Source organism: Phalacrocorax aristotelis, chromosome 3 (assembly GCF_949628215.1).
Source record: "Phalacrocorax aristotelis chromosome 3, bGulAri2.1, whole genome shotgun sequence".
NCBI lineage: Eukaryota > Metazoa > Chordata > Aves > Suliformes > Phalacrocoracidae > Phalacrocorax > Phalacrocorax aristotelis.
In genome coordinates this window covers 7,366,360-7,381,522 of record NC_134278.1, presented here as the reverse complement: position 1 = coordinate 7,381,522, position 15,163 = coordinate 7,366,360, and the positions used below count along the sequence as shown (strand labels likewise).

The following is a 15,163-nucleotide window of genomic DNA, read 5'->3' as shown; positions in this document are numbered from 1 at the left end:
AGTTGATGGGTTGTAGCAGAAGGAACAGATAAACACTGAACAGACATGCTTTGATTAAGACAACACAGAAAGTAGACTGGTTTTCATGCTTAAGTAATCCTAAAGCGTCTTAAGTCTAAGTTAGTTATAATGGTACAGAAGCAGAGATGTAAGAGATTTCAGGAATCTGCATAGAATCCACCTCACAGCACTAAGACAGGATGTACCTAGCACCTCCATTAACATTTACTAATCTAAACATTTTTTTAAAATCTTGCAATGAAGAAGACTTTATGGCCTCCTTAGTGTGTTCCAGTGTTCAACGAACCTTAGAGGAAGAAAGCTTTCCTTTTTCTGGTATCTAAACTAAATGTTTTTTCTGCAAATGAAGACAATGATTCCTTGTCTTCATCCCAATAGAAATGAGAAAGAATTGATTGCGGTCCTCTTCATAATAACTTTTTTCATGTAGAATCCTACTGAGCCCTCACTGGCACTGTGGTCTATAGTGGGAAAAAGGCCAAATCATTCAGCTTTTCTTTGTGCTTTTCATATTTCACAAACAAGTTATTGTTTGCTGTTTCATTGCTCAAAGTGTTCATACCAATTTTGCCTTTTTCTTTTTTTTTAATGTCACTGCCCACAGCAGGGGTACTGGACCTAGGTGATCTTTAAAGGTCCCTTCCAACCCAAACCATGATTCTATGATTCTGTGAAAATATCATGCCCCATTTCAAAACAGTGTTCCAGTTTATGCCTCCATCATACTAGAGCAAGCAAAATTATTGCCTCCAATTTTTGTTATTACTGTTAATTCAGCTTTTTATATGTTTTAAGAGAATTTTTGAAGTTCCCCACATCCTCTAAACAATCTTCTGTCTGACTTCTTCCTCACCTGTTATTCTTTATTATGCATTTCTTTCATTTGATTTCCTCAAGGCCTCTTGCATTTATCTTCATTAAATTTAATCTTATTGATTTCTGACCACTTCTCTAAGTTTAAAGTCTTGCTCTGCAGAGGATTTGAACTATCTCCCAGCTAAGCCTCACACACAAATTCTGTAAGTGCCCAGATCATTAACAGAAAATATCAAAAAGAACTAGGCCCAAGATGGACCTTTAATGCAAGCTCACTTACAATGTCCTTGTGAAAATTGATAGATCATTGGAAACAACTCTATATGTGCACACTTGCAATCAGTTGAAACTTATTTCCCATGTTTTCCTCTAGACATTACTGCCTTAATTCTTCAGAATACTAAGTACAATAGTATTTTAAAACTTACTGAGCCCAGTAGAAAGGTATTAAAAGCCTTACTGAGATAGCCTGTCTCCTTCTCCTTCTTTCCGTTAGAATCACAGAAACATAAAAATGTTTGGGTTGGAAAAGACCTCTAAGATTATTAAGTCCAACCATAAACCTAACACTGCCCAGTCCACCACTAAACAATGTCCTTAAGTGCCACATCTACACATCTTTTGAACACCTCCAGGGATGGTGACTCCACCACTTCCCTGGGCAGCCTGTTCCAATGTTTGACAACCCTTTCAGTGAAGAATTTTTTTCCTAATATCCAATCTAAACCTCCCCTGATGCAACTTGAGGCCATTTCCTCTTCTCCTATCACTAATGACTTGAGAGAAGAGACCAACACCCACCTTGCTACAACCTCCTTTCAGGTAGTTGTAGAGAGCGATAAGGTCTCCCCTCAGCCTCCTCTTCTACAGGCTAAACACCCCCAGCTCCCTCAGCCGCTCCTCATAAGACTGGTTCTCCAGACCCTTCCCCAGCTTTGTTGCCCTTCTCTGGACACGCTCCAGCACCTCAATGTCCCTTTTGTCCCGAGGGGCCCAAACCTGAGCCCAGCATTCGAGGTGGGGCCTCACCAGTGCCGAGCACAGGGGCCCCATCCCTGCCCGGCTCCTGCTGGCCACACCAGTGCTGACACAAGCCCGGGTGCTGGTGGCCTCCTTGGCCACCCGGGCACTGCTGGCTCATGCCCAGCCGGCTGACAGCCAGCACCCCAGGGCCTTCTCCCCCGGGCACTTCCCAGCCCCTCTGCCCCAGGCCTGGGGCGTTGCCTGGGGTTGTTGTGACCAAAGTGCAAGATCCAGCACTTGGCCTTGTTAAACCTCATACAATTGGCCTTGGCCCATCAATCCAGCCTTTCCAGGTCCCTCTGTAGGGCCTTCCTACCCTCAAGCAGATCAATACACCCACCCAACTTGGTGTCATCCACAGACTTACTGAGGTTGCACTCAATCTCGTAATCTAGATCACTGATAAAGATCTAAATATGATAAACAGAACTGGCCCCGATACTGAGTCCTGTGATGTTCCCATCACTTGTGACCAGTCACCAATTAGATTTAACTCCATTCACCACAAGTCTTTTAGCCCAGCCATTCAGTCAAGATTTTTACCCAGGAAAGATCATGCCCATCCACACCATAAGCAGGCAGTTTCTCCAGGAGGATTCTCGTGGAAGTGGTGTCAAAGGCTTTACTAAACTCCAGGTAAACAAAAGCCACAGCCTTTCCCTCGTCCACCAAGTGGGTTACCTTGTCATAGAAGGCAATCAGGTTAGTCAAGCAGGACCTGCCTTTCATAAACCCATGTTGACTGGGCCTGATCACCTGGTTGTCCTGTATGTGCTGCGTGATGGCACTCAATATGATCTGCTCCATAACTTTCCCTGGCACTGAGATCAGAATGACAGGCCTGTAGTTTCCCGGATCCTCCTTCTGGCCCTTCTCATAGATTGCTGTCACATTTGCTAACCTCCAGTCAACTAGGACCTCCACAGTTAGCCAGGACTGCTGATAAATGATTGAAGGGGGCTTCTGCCAGCTCACTCAGTACCCTTGGGTGGACCCTGTCTGGCTCCATAGACTTTTGTGTGTCTCAGTGGTGTAGCAGGTCGCTAACCATTTCCCCTTGGGTTATGGGGGCTTCATACTGCTCTCCATCCCTGTCTTCTAGCTCAGGTGGCTGAATACCCTGGAGATAACTGGTCTGACTGTTAAAGACTGAGGCAAAGAAGGTGTTAAGTACCTCAGCCTTTTCCTCATCCTTTGTCACTATGTTTCCCCCCACATCCAATAAGGATGGAGAGTCTCCTTAGCCCTCCTTTTGTTGCTAATATGTTTGTAGAAACTTTTTAAATTGTCTTTTATGGCACTGGCCAGTTTAATTTCCACCTGGGCTTTGGCCCTTCTAATTTTCTTCCTGTATAACCTCACAAGAACCTTGTAGTCCTCCTGAGTTGCCTGCCCCTTCTTCCAAAGGTCAAAAGCTTCCCATTTTCCCCTGAGTTCCCGCCAAAGGTCTCTGTTCAGCCAGGCTGGTCTTCTACCCCACTGGCTTGTCTTTCACACACGGCAACAGCCTGTTCCTGCACCTTGTAGATTCCCTTCTTGAAGAATTCCCAACTGCCTGGAGTCGTTTGCCGTTCAGGACTGCTGCCCAAGGGAATCTGTCAACCAGTGTCCTAAACAGGCCAAAGTCTGTCCTCCGGGAGTCCAAGGTAGCCGTTTTGCTGACCCCCCCTCCTTACTTCTCCAAGAATTTAAAACTATCATTTTGTGATTGCTATGCTCAAGCCAGCCTCCAACCATCGCATCACACACAAGCCCTTCTCTGTTCGCAAACAACGGGTCCAGCAGGGTGCCTTCCCTAGTTGGCTCACTTACCAGCTGTGTCAGGAAGTTACCTTCTACACACTCCAGGAATCTCCTAGACTGTTTCCTCTCTGCTGTATTGTATTTCCAGCAGACATCTGGTAAGTTGAAGTCCTCAATGAGAACAAGGGCTAGTGATTCTGAGACTTCTCCCAGCTGCTTATAGAATATTTTATCTACGTTTTCATCCTGGTTGGGTGGTTTATAACAGACTCCCACCATGATATCTGCCTTGTTGGCCTTCCCCTGACTCTTACCCATAAACCATCAACCCTATCATCACCATCATTAAGCTGTAGACAGTTAAAACACTCCCTAACATACAGGGCTACCCCACCTCCTCTCCTTTCCTGCCTATCCCTTCTGAAGAGTTTATAGTCATTCATTGCAGCACTCCAGTAAGTCATCCCACAATGTTTCCATGATCGCAACTATATCGCAGTTTTCCTGCTGCCCAATAGCTTCCAGCCCCTCCTGTTTGTTGCCCATGCTTCGTGTATTGGTGTAGATGTACTTCAGTTGGCCATCTTTCTGGGGAGAGAAACCCCAGTTCTTACATGACCATTTTCAGGCTCTTCCATGGTTTCTAAAACATCCATAACCCCTGCATCTTTTCTACTGCATGGATCTCCATCCCCTACCTCCACTGAGACAGCAGACTGAAGGACCTCACTAGTACACCATCCCTCAAACATTGGCGTGCTGCCCTCAGGTTTATCTTTTGTAAAACTTGTCCTATACCTTTATTAAGCTAGTTACTTTTCAAAGCAAGAAATTAGATTGACTTGAGATTATTTTTTTTATAAACCTATATTGGTTTTTTCTGATCACTTTCCTATCCTCTCAGTGATAGTAAAATGGTTTGCAATTGTTTATTCTATCATCTTTTGATATAGGGACTAAGCTGATGGACATTAAGTTCTACAGGTCTTCTTCTTTCTCCTTTTTGAAGATACGTACTATTTTGTCCTCTCCATTCTTCTTGGACTATCCCATATACATTCATTCTCTAAGGTGACGGCTAATAGTTCAGAAATAGCTTTGGCTCAGTTTTTAATTGATTAATTTCTCCAGGTTCTTCCAGCTTGAATAAATTTACCTGAATCAAGTGGTCTTAAATCTGTTATTTCACTCTTCATGGTCTTATTCCTATCCTCTTGAAACTTATTTTAAATATCTGCTCATAATTAACTGTTTGTTTTGAAAATTAAGGCACAAAAAGCTTTATATATTTCCATTTTCTCTGCAGCCACCCTTATTTGCTCTCCTAACCTCATAAGTAATGACATAAAAATTTCTCGTCTCCTTTCTTCTTAAGTAGTCATAGGCTACTGCTTGTCTGGCAAATAAAAAATTGCTGTACTTCGTTCATGTCATGTTAGTACTAGAGAAACTTGGCAGTTTTGACCTGGAGCCAAAGACCCTGTGAACCTTCCTAGAACTGCTCAGTGAACTTAACCCCACTGTCAATGTTGTCAGTGATATTAGTGATGAAGCTGAAGGAACAACAGAATTTTACAGAGTGACTGTGGTGTCTGAATCATCAGACATGTCAGGAAAATGTTGGTTTCTGTCCAGTTCAGAAAAAAATGGATTTGTATTCTTGGTGGGAAAGGGGAATAGATCTGCTTGTCTGGGGAAAACAACAGATGCTGGCTGGAAAACTTGATATGAATATTGTTGTAGGAAAATGAGTCAGGGAAAGATTGCTTCTTGTGGCAGCAAGGGAATTACTCCACTGTATTCCCCAATTCCTTTATTTGTGTGACGGAGCTATAGTTATCTGCAAAAGGGAGATAAGTGGAAATTTTACATTTGTGTAATAATAATCATAACAAAATTAGTGCCCATTTTCATCCTCAAAGACATTATGAATATCAATATTTTATTTCCTTATGATACTACTTGTTCTATTAGAAAAAAAAAGTCTAGAGTTTAATTACAGTATTTTAACTTTCAGTATTAACACAAGTTAGTACATACACATCAGGGTATACTTTTGGGTAGTCCTTGCATATGTATATGTTTCACAGTAAAACCCCTTTCTATCAGTCATTTCATACCTACCCTAGGATTAAATGCACCCAGGTACTCATCACTGAAAATGTGATACACTAAAATTTATAAATTAATAACAGTAAAACCATGATAAATATGGAGCTGTGAACATATCCTTTCAGGTCAGCAGATAAGTGAGATTTTGGAATATGCAGAGAAAAGTCATTACTACAATAAATTGCAGATAGAGCTGGTAGAGCATTGCTTCATTTAAGGCTTCTTTGGAAAGTGCCAATCCATCATAACTTAAACTCTTTCTGCAAAAGGACTGCTTTTGCTAAATTTCCAATTTAAAACCATTACAATCATCCAAACTATCTGTTTTAACATTTCAAAATCTTTTTTCTCTATTTGATTTTGCCAATCACTTCTAGCTGTAATTCCTAACAAGAGTCTCCCACAGTTATTCTCTCCATACATTTGCATGTGTAACAATAGCCTGCAAATAATGGGCCCATTTCAGTCACATCTAGAAGAGGGATAGAGATCTCAGACACTACTACCGTCCTAGAAGCTTTGTTAAAATTGTTGCCTAGAAAGACAAAAAATCCCAGATTAGTACCTCCTAGAGGAGGTAGAGGACAGAACTCAGCTATTTTATATTTTATTGGTAACATCTAGGTGGCAAATTAGCATATTTGTCTTGGGCAACCAGCTAGGGAGCACATGCCTAGCTGTAGACAAGTGGTCAAGGAGAGGTGTCAGAAGGGTGAGGAATGCTGGGACTGTTCAGGTGGGAGATCCCAGGAACAAAGGACTCATGTATAGAGAACAGGTTCTATTAAAGGCAATGCTCATTCCTGAAAATCTATCTCTGCACTTTGTCAGGTCAACTAGACCGAAGTAGAACAACCCTGGGTTTGACCCAATGTGGCTACCATGGTGTTGTTAAAGGGAGAAGAGAGAAAAGATGATCTCAAAGTCTCAGATAGACCCTAAATTAGTGTTTCCAAGGTGAGATTTGTAGACCAAGGATTCCTTTACTCTAAGATCACAGCAAGGTACCTGGAAGAGTGGGTGGAAGAGAAGAAAATTAAGTAGAAAACAACATCACTGCTCGGTAAGATCACTCTGTCCTCAGTGGAAGAGTCTTGGGATGGGGAGATGGGAGGAATAACACCAGCAATAGAAGCAGAAATCCTGTTCCACTACTCATCCCCTCAGCCTTCCTCTTAAAAGAAGAAAACAAAAAGAGAGACGAAGAAGAGGGGTGCCTAAAGCTGGAAGAAAAGGGGCAAGATTGAGGTCAAGAGCTGGCACAGAAAGATAGGTGTTATGGACACATGGGATATGAACGAGATTTAAATGTCAAAGTCATACAGTAAAGGGACCTTTGTCAGCAATGTCTGGAGAAGAAACATCCAAAATCAATCAGAAGACGGAAAGGGGGTGAGCACAGACATCTGAGATCATTGTGCTCTGCTGTCCCCAAAAGACAATGAAACACAGCTCCTATACCATTAAATTAAGCCATGCCAGGATACAGGCACTGGAAGTGGTGACAGGCAAGCCTGGTCCACACCCTGCAGGGTACTTACACGTTTGCTTTATGCATAATATAAAATTGCATCCAAGTCACTGGATTCTGCAGCTTTACTCAGCCTAGGGAGCCAATTCTTTCTGCTTGACGGTCCAAAAGTGACAGTGTGCAAGACAGCTGTGCCTTGAGAATTCGAACAGACTCACCCTAAACCTACCAGGGAATTCAAGGTCCCTCCTGAAGCAAGATGCTGATTTGTAAGAGAGCAGCATTTCCACACAGGCTTTATGCTAACCACAAGACTTCTGTAATACTGTATGTTTATCTTTCACTGGGGACACTGATTTGCAATAAAACAGGTAACATTCACAGAACTTGACGGTTTATGCTGTAATTTTCCCTGTGTAGAATGGCTGTCAGGAGTCTGTTTTGGGCAACGTAAGCAGCTGTATGAATCCAAACAATTTAAATCAAAAGACAAATTCAACTGACTTTTTGTTCACTATTACACACTTCATTATTTGCAAATCTCCTGTTGTCATATTTCTGGTTTTGTTACAAGAAGATTACCTTTGTGCATGCTTTGTTGCATATAATTCTTCTACTGCAGAGAGTGAAGGCACGCAAACAGAGGCAGGAGCATCTGCATTCTGCTTCTACTTCTTTCTCTGCTCAGTAGTGTGTTTCCTTACATTGTCCAGAATTTTGTCAGGGCTTGATCCAAAGTGCAGAGAATTTCCACTTTCTCATATAAACTCAAATATGTTTTTAAAATTTTTGACCAAAAAAAAGTATTTCAAAGCCAAACCCTTTTGGCTCTGTTTTTTAATATTAGTTTTTATATTTTCCCCCAATGTGAAATTCTCTAATGTGAAATAAAAGAATGTGTGTGTATATATCTATTCAACACAAAAATTATATGAATAGGTATACATAGTGAATAATTTTCACTAGCTAAAACTTTTCCAGTAAGATTAGCTTCAACTTTACCATTCTGTCTCAAAGTTTAATAGCTGTAGACTTCCTGGACTGTGACTGTGATGAGTAAAATGAAAGTAAGCCTGTATTAAGCTTTAATTTATTAAAAATTCATACACGTAAGAGCCTTCTCGGGAGACAATACAAAGTAAGAACCCATGATGGAGCACTGGTCATGCCTGGCTCTTTTCTGAGTGTCCTTTCATGTGAGCTAAGGGAATTTCTTCTCCCCAGGAGCAGCTCTAGATAGCTAAGAGAGTAAAAGAGAGACAGATGGAGACATAAGAATGAAAAAAAACCCAGGAATTTTCTAGACAACTGATGTGGACCCGTGATTTAGCCAGTACTGTACTCTCCATCATTACCACCGGCACGTCAACTTTCATGTAGTGTGGTAACTTGTGGGCTATCACAGAATCACAGAATGGTAGCAAGGCTCAAGCAGGGGGGTTGGACAAGGCGGTCTCCAGAGGTACCTTCCAACTCCCACCATTCTGTGATTCTGTGATTCTGTAGGGGTTGGAAGGGACCTCTGGAGATCGTCTTGTCCAACCCCTCAGCTTGAGCAGGCACACCCAGAGCAGGGGGCACAGGACCGCGTCCAGGCAGGTTAGGAATGTCTCCAGGGAAGGACAAAAGTATCACTGAAAAGTTCCAGTTTCACTCAGTAGGTAGAGAACCATCATACAAATTATTCTAGTCATTTGTACTTTATGGCAGTATATTTTTTCTCTGTCCAGCATGAAGAACCAAGGTGTCCCTTTCTTGGTCACACCTCCTCATTTCTCAACTAATGCCTTAATTTCTATTTTCTGGAAAAAAATGTTATTTGCATTTGTAAGTGTTTCAAACTGAATCCCTTAAACACTGAAAGATGTAGTAGGAAGCCAGAAGGAATTTCAAGAATGAAACCCAGACTTGAATTAAACTTAATGGTCTCCTTTGTCTTATATAGGTAGTCCATTTAGGATCTAATTCAATATCCATTAAAATCAATGAATGTCTTTTAAAGGGTATTTTATCATTTCATTTCTGAGCATGAAGAGTCTCATAATATCAGGCTGTTAATTTAAGCACCTGCATATGAATTCTGATATCTAGCTTTAGACAGATACTTCACAATTTTCCATTTGTTTAACTGGTAACAAAATCATAATGAAGCTTAGCTGACAAATTTTTTGCCTGCTGGAGGATGAAAAGCCTGGAGGATGATAGGATCCCCTTTATATGTGGACGTGTATATACTTTGTTTTCTCATTTCAGGTCATGGAACCAAAGGAGTGTTTGAACTTCTTTCAGGATGGCGTCGAACCAGAGAGAATCTGCCATTTAAGGACAGAGTAGCAGATGCCTACTCAGATGTCATGGTCTCCTATACAATGACAAGCTCCTTGTATTTCATAGCCTTTGGCATGGGTGCAAGCCCTTTCACCAACATTGAAGCTGTAAAAGTCTTTTGCCAGAACATGTGTGTCTCCATCCTGTTGAACTACTTCTATATCTTCTCCTTTTTTGGTTCCTGCCTGGTCTTTGCAGGCCAGTTGGAGCAGAACCGTTATCACAGCATCTTCTGCTGTAAAATTCCTTCAGCAGAATACCTGGACCGGAAACCTGTGTGGTTCCAGACCATGATGAACGATGGCCATCAGCATACTTCTCATCATGAGACCAACCCATACCAGCATCACTTTATCCAGCATTTCCTCCGAGAGCATTACAATGAGTGGATTACCAATATCTATGTCAAGCCATTTGTGGTGATACTGTATCTCATCTATGCCTCTTTCTCCTTTATGGGGTGCTTACAGATTAATGATGGAGCCAACATTATTAACCTTCTTGCCAGTGAATCTCCAAGCGTCTCCTATGCCCTCATACAGCAAAAGTATTTCAGCAACTACAGCCCAGTGATAGGTTTCTACATTTACGAACCTTTGGACTACTGGAATGGCACTGTGCAAGAAGACCTGAAAACACTAAGCCAGGGGTTCAATACAGTGTCCTGGATTGAACAGTATTACCAATACCTTCGAGTAGGTAACATTAGTGCAACCAACAAAAGTGACTTTATCAGCATCCTCCAGAGCTCCTTTTTAAAAAAACCAGAATTCCAGCACTTCAAAAATGACATCATTTTCTCCAAAGCTGGAGATGAGAACAACATAATTGCTTCTCGTTTGTACCTGGTGGCCAGGACTAGTGAAAACACACAGAGGGAGGCGGTAGAATTGTTGGAGAAGCTGAGGCCACTCTCTCTTATACAGAGCATCAAGTTCATTGTGTTCAATCCTACCTTCGTTTTCATGGACCACTATGGTTTATCAGTAACTATGCCTGTCCTGATTTCTGGCTTTGGCATCCTGCTGGTGTTAATATTGACCTTTTTCCTGGTTATCCATCCTCTGGGAAATTTCTGGTTAATTCTCAGTGTCACCTCGATAGAGCTGGGTGTCCTTGGCTTGATGACCTTATGGAATGTAGACATGGATTGCATTTCTATACTGTGCCTTATCTACACTTTGAATTTTGCCATAGATCACTGTGCACCCCTGCTTTATACATTTGTACTAGCTACTGAGCACACCCGAACTCAGTGTATAAAGAACTCCCTCCAAGAGCATGGGACAGCCATTTTGCAGAACGTTTCTTCTTTTCTTATTGGGTTGGTCCCCCTTCTCTTTGTGCCTTCAAACTTGACCTTCACACTGTTCAAATGCTTGCTGCTTGCCGGCAGTTGCACACTTCTGCACTGTTTTGTTATTTTGCCCGTCTTTCTAACCTTTTTCCCACCTTCCAAAAAGCACCACAAGAAAAAGAAACGGGCCAAAAGGAAGGAACGAGAAGAGATCGAATGCATAGAGATTCAGGAGAATCCTGATCATGTTACAGCAGTCTGAAAGGCTTAGAAAAAGTAATAGTATATTCTCTTTTTAAAAAAGCGTTGCACAGAGATGCAGGGAAAATAGAGCAAAGATCTCAGCTGCTTGTGCTGGCCAGGTCTGACAAGGCAAAGGAAGATCAAGAAGGGGTATTCATGACACATCAAGGTGCAAACTTTTTATAACAAAAATAATGAAAGTAAAAATAATCTCAAACGTTTCCTTTGAATCCTCATCCTCCACCAGGGAAGAGTCTGTTGGCCATTAAGTGTTCCTGAATCTCAGCTGTAGCTCTAATGGGAATTTGCTTGACCTGTCATATGTAGGACTGAAGCAAAGGTGAAAAAAAGAGTTACCATTAAGTAAACAGTAGGGAAAAAGGCAGATTTGTTTGTTTGAAAAAATTGTCCATGGAAAAGAAAAAACAGCATTTCAGATGAGAAAAGGGAAGAAGACCAAGAGAGATAAAAAAAATCCCATGGTATTTTTTTCTTATTTTCTTGAGTAAGTTGATTAAGATGAAACCTATGCACTTGGGAAGTAGACGTTTAAAACAATCTAAGCCAAAGTACTTCCCAATCCTAGTATACCATGTATACCTGTAACACCACAATAAGAGTGTTATTGCGAATATGGGTGGCAAAGCTATACTGCTGAGGAATAGAGGTACTATTTATATAGAAGAAGAAATAATCATACCCATTTGTAAATTTAACATTTAGTTTCTTTAAATGTGACACATGACCTTTTTCCCAAGAGGTCAGAGCTGGTAATTAATACCATACACACATTTTGGTATTTCTGAATTGTGAAATTCCCCTTGAATAACAGATCTCACTAAACTAACCCAGGCCATTACCACTGCAGTGGTATTTGCAGTTCCTGCAGTGCAACACTTTTGACTTTTAATTTCTCAGTGTTGACATTAAATACTGAATATTAATCAAGAAGGCACTTTAAACGTAATGATGGATTGCATATCACAGGCATTATGTGATCATGCAACAGCTGAGTCAGCTCTGGGGCACCCGCACAGTACTATCATTATATATTTGGTCCAACGGATGAAGGGATACGTTTGCTGGTCCCTGCAATATGCTGCAGGAAGTGGGATTTTCCCCTTCTTTAAGCAAAATATCAGTCAAATACTTGCCACACACGAAAAAAAACCTTGTTAAGGTTTGCATGGGGCTGAATCAACCCCTAGTTGTAAAAAGCCAGATCGGTCCCCTGTGGAAAGGGGAGGGGAGGGCGAAATGTCTTTGTTATTATTACTCCTAAATATTTGAGTGTTGATTGTCTGCAACATAAAGCTTTGTAATGGCAGTTGAAATTTCACGGGAGAGTGCAGTAAATCTGCAGTTACTATGTGACACTGGAAATTGTACTGTAAACAACTATGAATGAATTTCTCTGCTTTGTAAACTATACAGCTTAGTAGCCCAAGAGAAGGGGTGAAAATAGGTCTAGCCATTTCAGTTTGCTCTTGGCCCAGTTCTGTGCTGGAGCTTGCCATGTCCATCTCCCCCTTGAGTATTTTAAAAGGGCTTGCTTTCTACTCTCTGGAGTATGGTATAGGATCACCTAAATGCGCAATGTCTTCCTGAATATATAGTATCCATGAGGACACTATGTAAAGGTATCACTATATGGAGTGTTTATGTTTGTTTTACTTGTGGGTACTTTTAAAACGTGTCTGGAAGCTGTTTGCCTTCCAAAATGTGTATACATGTCTATTTGTGGCTGGTTAACTCAGTCTCAAACCTGCAGAATTTGCTGATGAGGGTGTGTACGTATGTTTCACTAAAAAGCTCTCTGCAAGAAGTTGATTCTTTGTTCTGTGACATCTCTCACACCTCTCCTGTTTCATAGTCAGGGAGAGCCAGAGAAAATTCATCTGCAGCACAAAAAGCCATTTGAACGCCAGTTCTAATGTTCATTAACTGCTTCTGTTTCCAAGCAATGCAGTTTCGCCTATTCTCTATACTTTCTGTACTTTGCCATTACCATTTGCCAAAAATGACCTCTGTGTTTTAGGAGTGGTCAAAGCTCTTGATTGTTCAAGGGACCTTTTGCGTACAACAGGCTTTAGAGAAAGGTAAACTTTCTAGATAGTTAAAGCTTCCAAAGTTTGAATCCAGATCTAAACTTCAGGTGTAGCTAGATCAGGGTTACTGGTTTGATCCAGGATATTCAAGGGCCAGCTGCAAAACTGAGATCTAAATGGTTTAGTAAGATTTAGATGCAGGGGGGATATTTTAATGTTGGGTTATGACTCGGATGCATCTCTAGTTGGGAAGTATTTATTGACCTTGATTTGCATCTTGAAGACATCGTGCAATATCCATCTTTTTTAGAACAGTCAGTTATGAATGTCAAGCTTTCCATACCTTCTTACATTTCCTCCTCTGTCCATACAAAACCTGGATTATTGTAGCACAACTGTGACCCTTGTGTATCGCTTCTAGAGGTGTCACAGGGGAAGCTGCTGGTCTTCCCTTGTACTGCCTAGATGTATCCCAGGGATCTCTGTCATGCATTGCAATGAAGAAAGTAGTGTTTTCCAAAGCCATCAAAGTCAGGATTCATCTCATCCAGCTTTGGACATTGACAATGTAATGATTTTATCTGAGCTCCCTTTATGGCCATAGAAGAGGGACAGACACTTCTGGCCCATTTTAAAGTTGTGCATTAGGAGTAAATGTATCAAACCTTTAAAAATTTGTATTTCTGTCCATTGGTGATGAAGGAAACTCAGCATGTTTAGTTCAGACACAATCGGCAGCGCAGACTCATCCAGATTTGGTGAGATTAACCCCACTTGAAATGACCAAATATCGAGTGAAAGAGAAAAGAAAAAAAACTTTAAAACTTGCTTCCCGAGCATCTATTTTAGGGATGAATCCCAGGAGTAATACAGCTCAAATTTTATGTTTGGCTTATTAGGCTTTTACACAGAATAGATAATTTAAAAATTGCCACTGGAATACCTCTAGCAGAGAATGGTGAGCTAAGAAATCAGATGTCAATATTGAAGATGGGCTCACACAAACGAGCTAGAGTTTGATGAGATGACAAACCAGCTTCTCTCTCAATATTGTGCATGCGCAGTAGCACTTGTATATACCAGACACGAGATATATAGATTACACTCTGGGACTAGAATTTTTTTAGTTCTACGTCAATGCAGGGGTGGAGCAGAAAACAAACCAGATCTTCCATGGATGTAATTATATTATTTTATTTAACAACCATTTTCCAGATCCACCAAGAAAGGCTGTTGCTCCTGCAGATAAGTCAGTCCCTGTGGAACAAGGGAAGCTTTCATCTCAAGCTAAAAAAAAAGATTATTTTCTTCTATAACTCAGTTCACACGGGAATCATTCGTAGATGGGGAGTCCATATTTTTTAATTCCTTTGCCTTTTTTTTTATTTTGCTTTCAATCCTTTTCAATAAGTTCTACCCTTTTCTGCAGCATCTGTTCAGCTCACCTGGAGCTACATAAGTACCTTTGAAGAAAGCACACAGCCCATGAAAAGCAATTTGACACTCTAATACATGCTGTGTATTGGATCTTCATTATGCACTTTTCTCCCAGTTACCTTAAGTCCCCAGGGATATTGTGCATAATCCTTTACTGTCTGGTTTCATATATGGTCTCCATAAGCTGCCAAGAACCCTACATTTCCTATTTGGTTTGGTTTTATTCCCTCAGAGCATATTGGTTTGAATTAATTGTTGAGATAAGCCTGTTGAAGTAAAAAGATTTATTGCCATGATATATCTCGCTTTGCATGCTTTCTGTCTGGTAGGAAATGAAATAATGACAAATGAACCTCTTACACTGTCGATATGCTTGTTGAACAATATAACTGTCTATAGCCATTGTTGCATGGTGCATTCAGGAGGCTGCAGTGAAGATATATTTTCTATCTCTAATTTTTTCTTTTACACTTCCCCATGTGAGCTATTTTAACCTTAATTAATCTATTCCTCTGTCTTTTTATTACAATTAAGCCTTCACCTCTGTAGTCTAGTACTTGATGTTCCATACATTTGTTGCCTAACAAAGCAACATACTTTTTATGGCTAAGATAAGTATGGATG

The 15,163-nt window shown here is 40.9% G+C and overlaps 1 protein-coding gene across 2 annotated transcripts in view; it reads left to right on the top strand.

Annotated features, from left to right (window-relative positions):
• Positions 1–11,073, top strand: part of PTCHD4 (patched domain containing 4) — a 91,494-nt gene extending 80,421 nt beyond the window's left edge. For both annotated transcript variants that reach the window (XM_075089830.1, XM_075089829.1), the window contains exon 3: positions 9,440–11,073. In XM_075089830.1, coding sequence (XP_074945931.1) covers positions 9,440–11,073 — 1,634 coding nt within the window. The remainder of the gene's footprint in view (positions 1–9,439) is intronic.
• Positions 11,074–15,163: the final 4,090 nt, after the last annotated feature.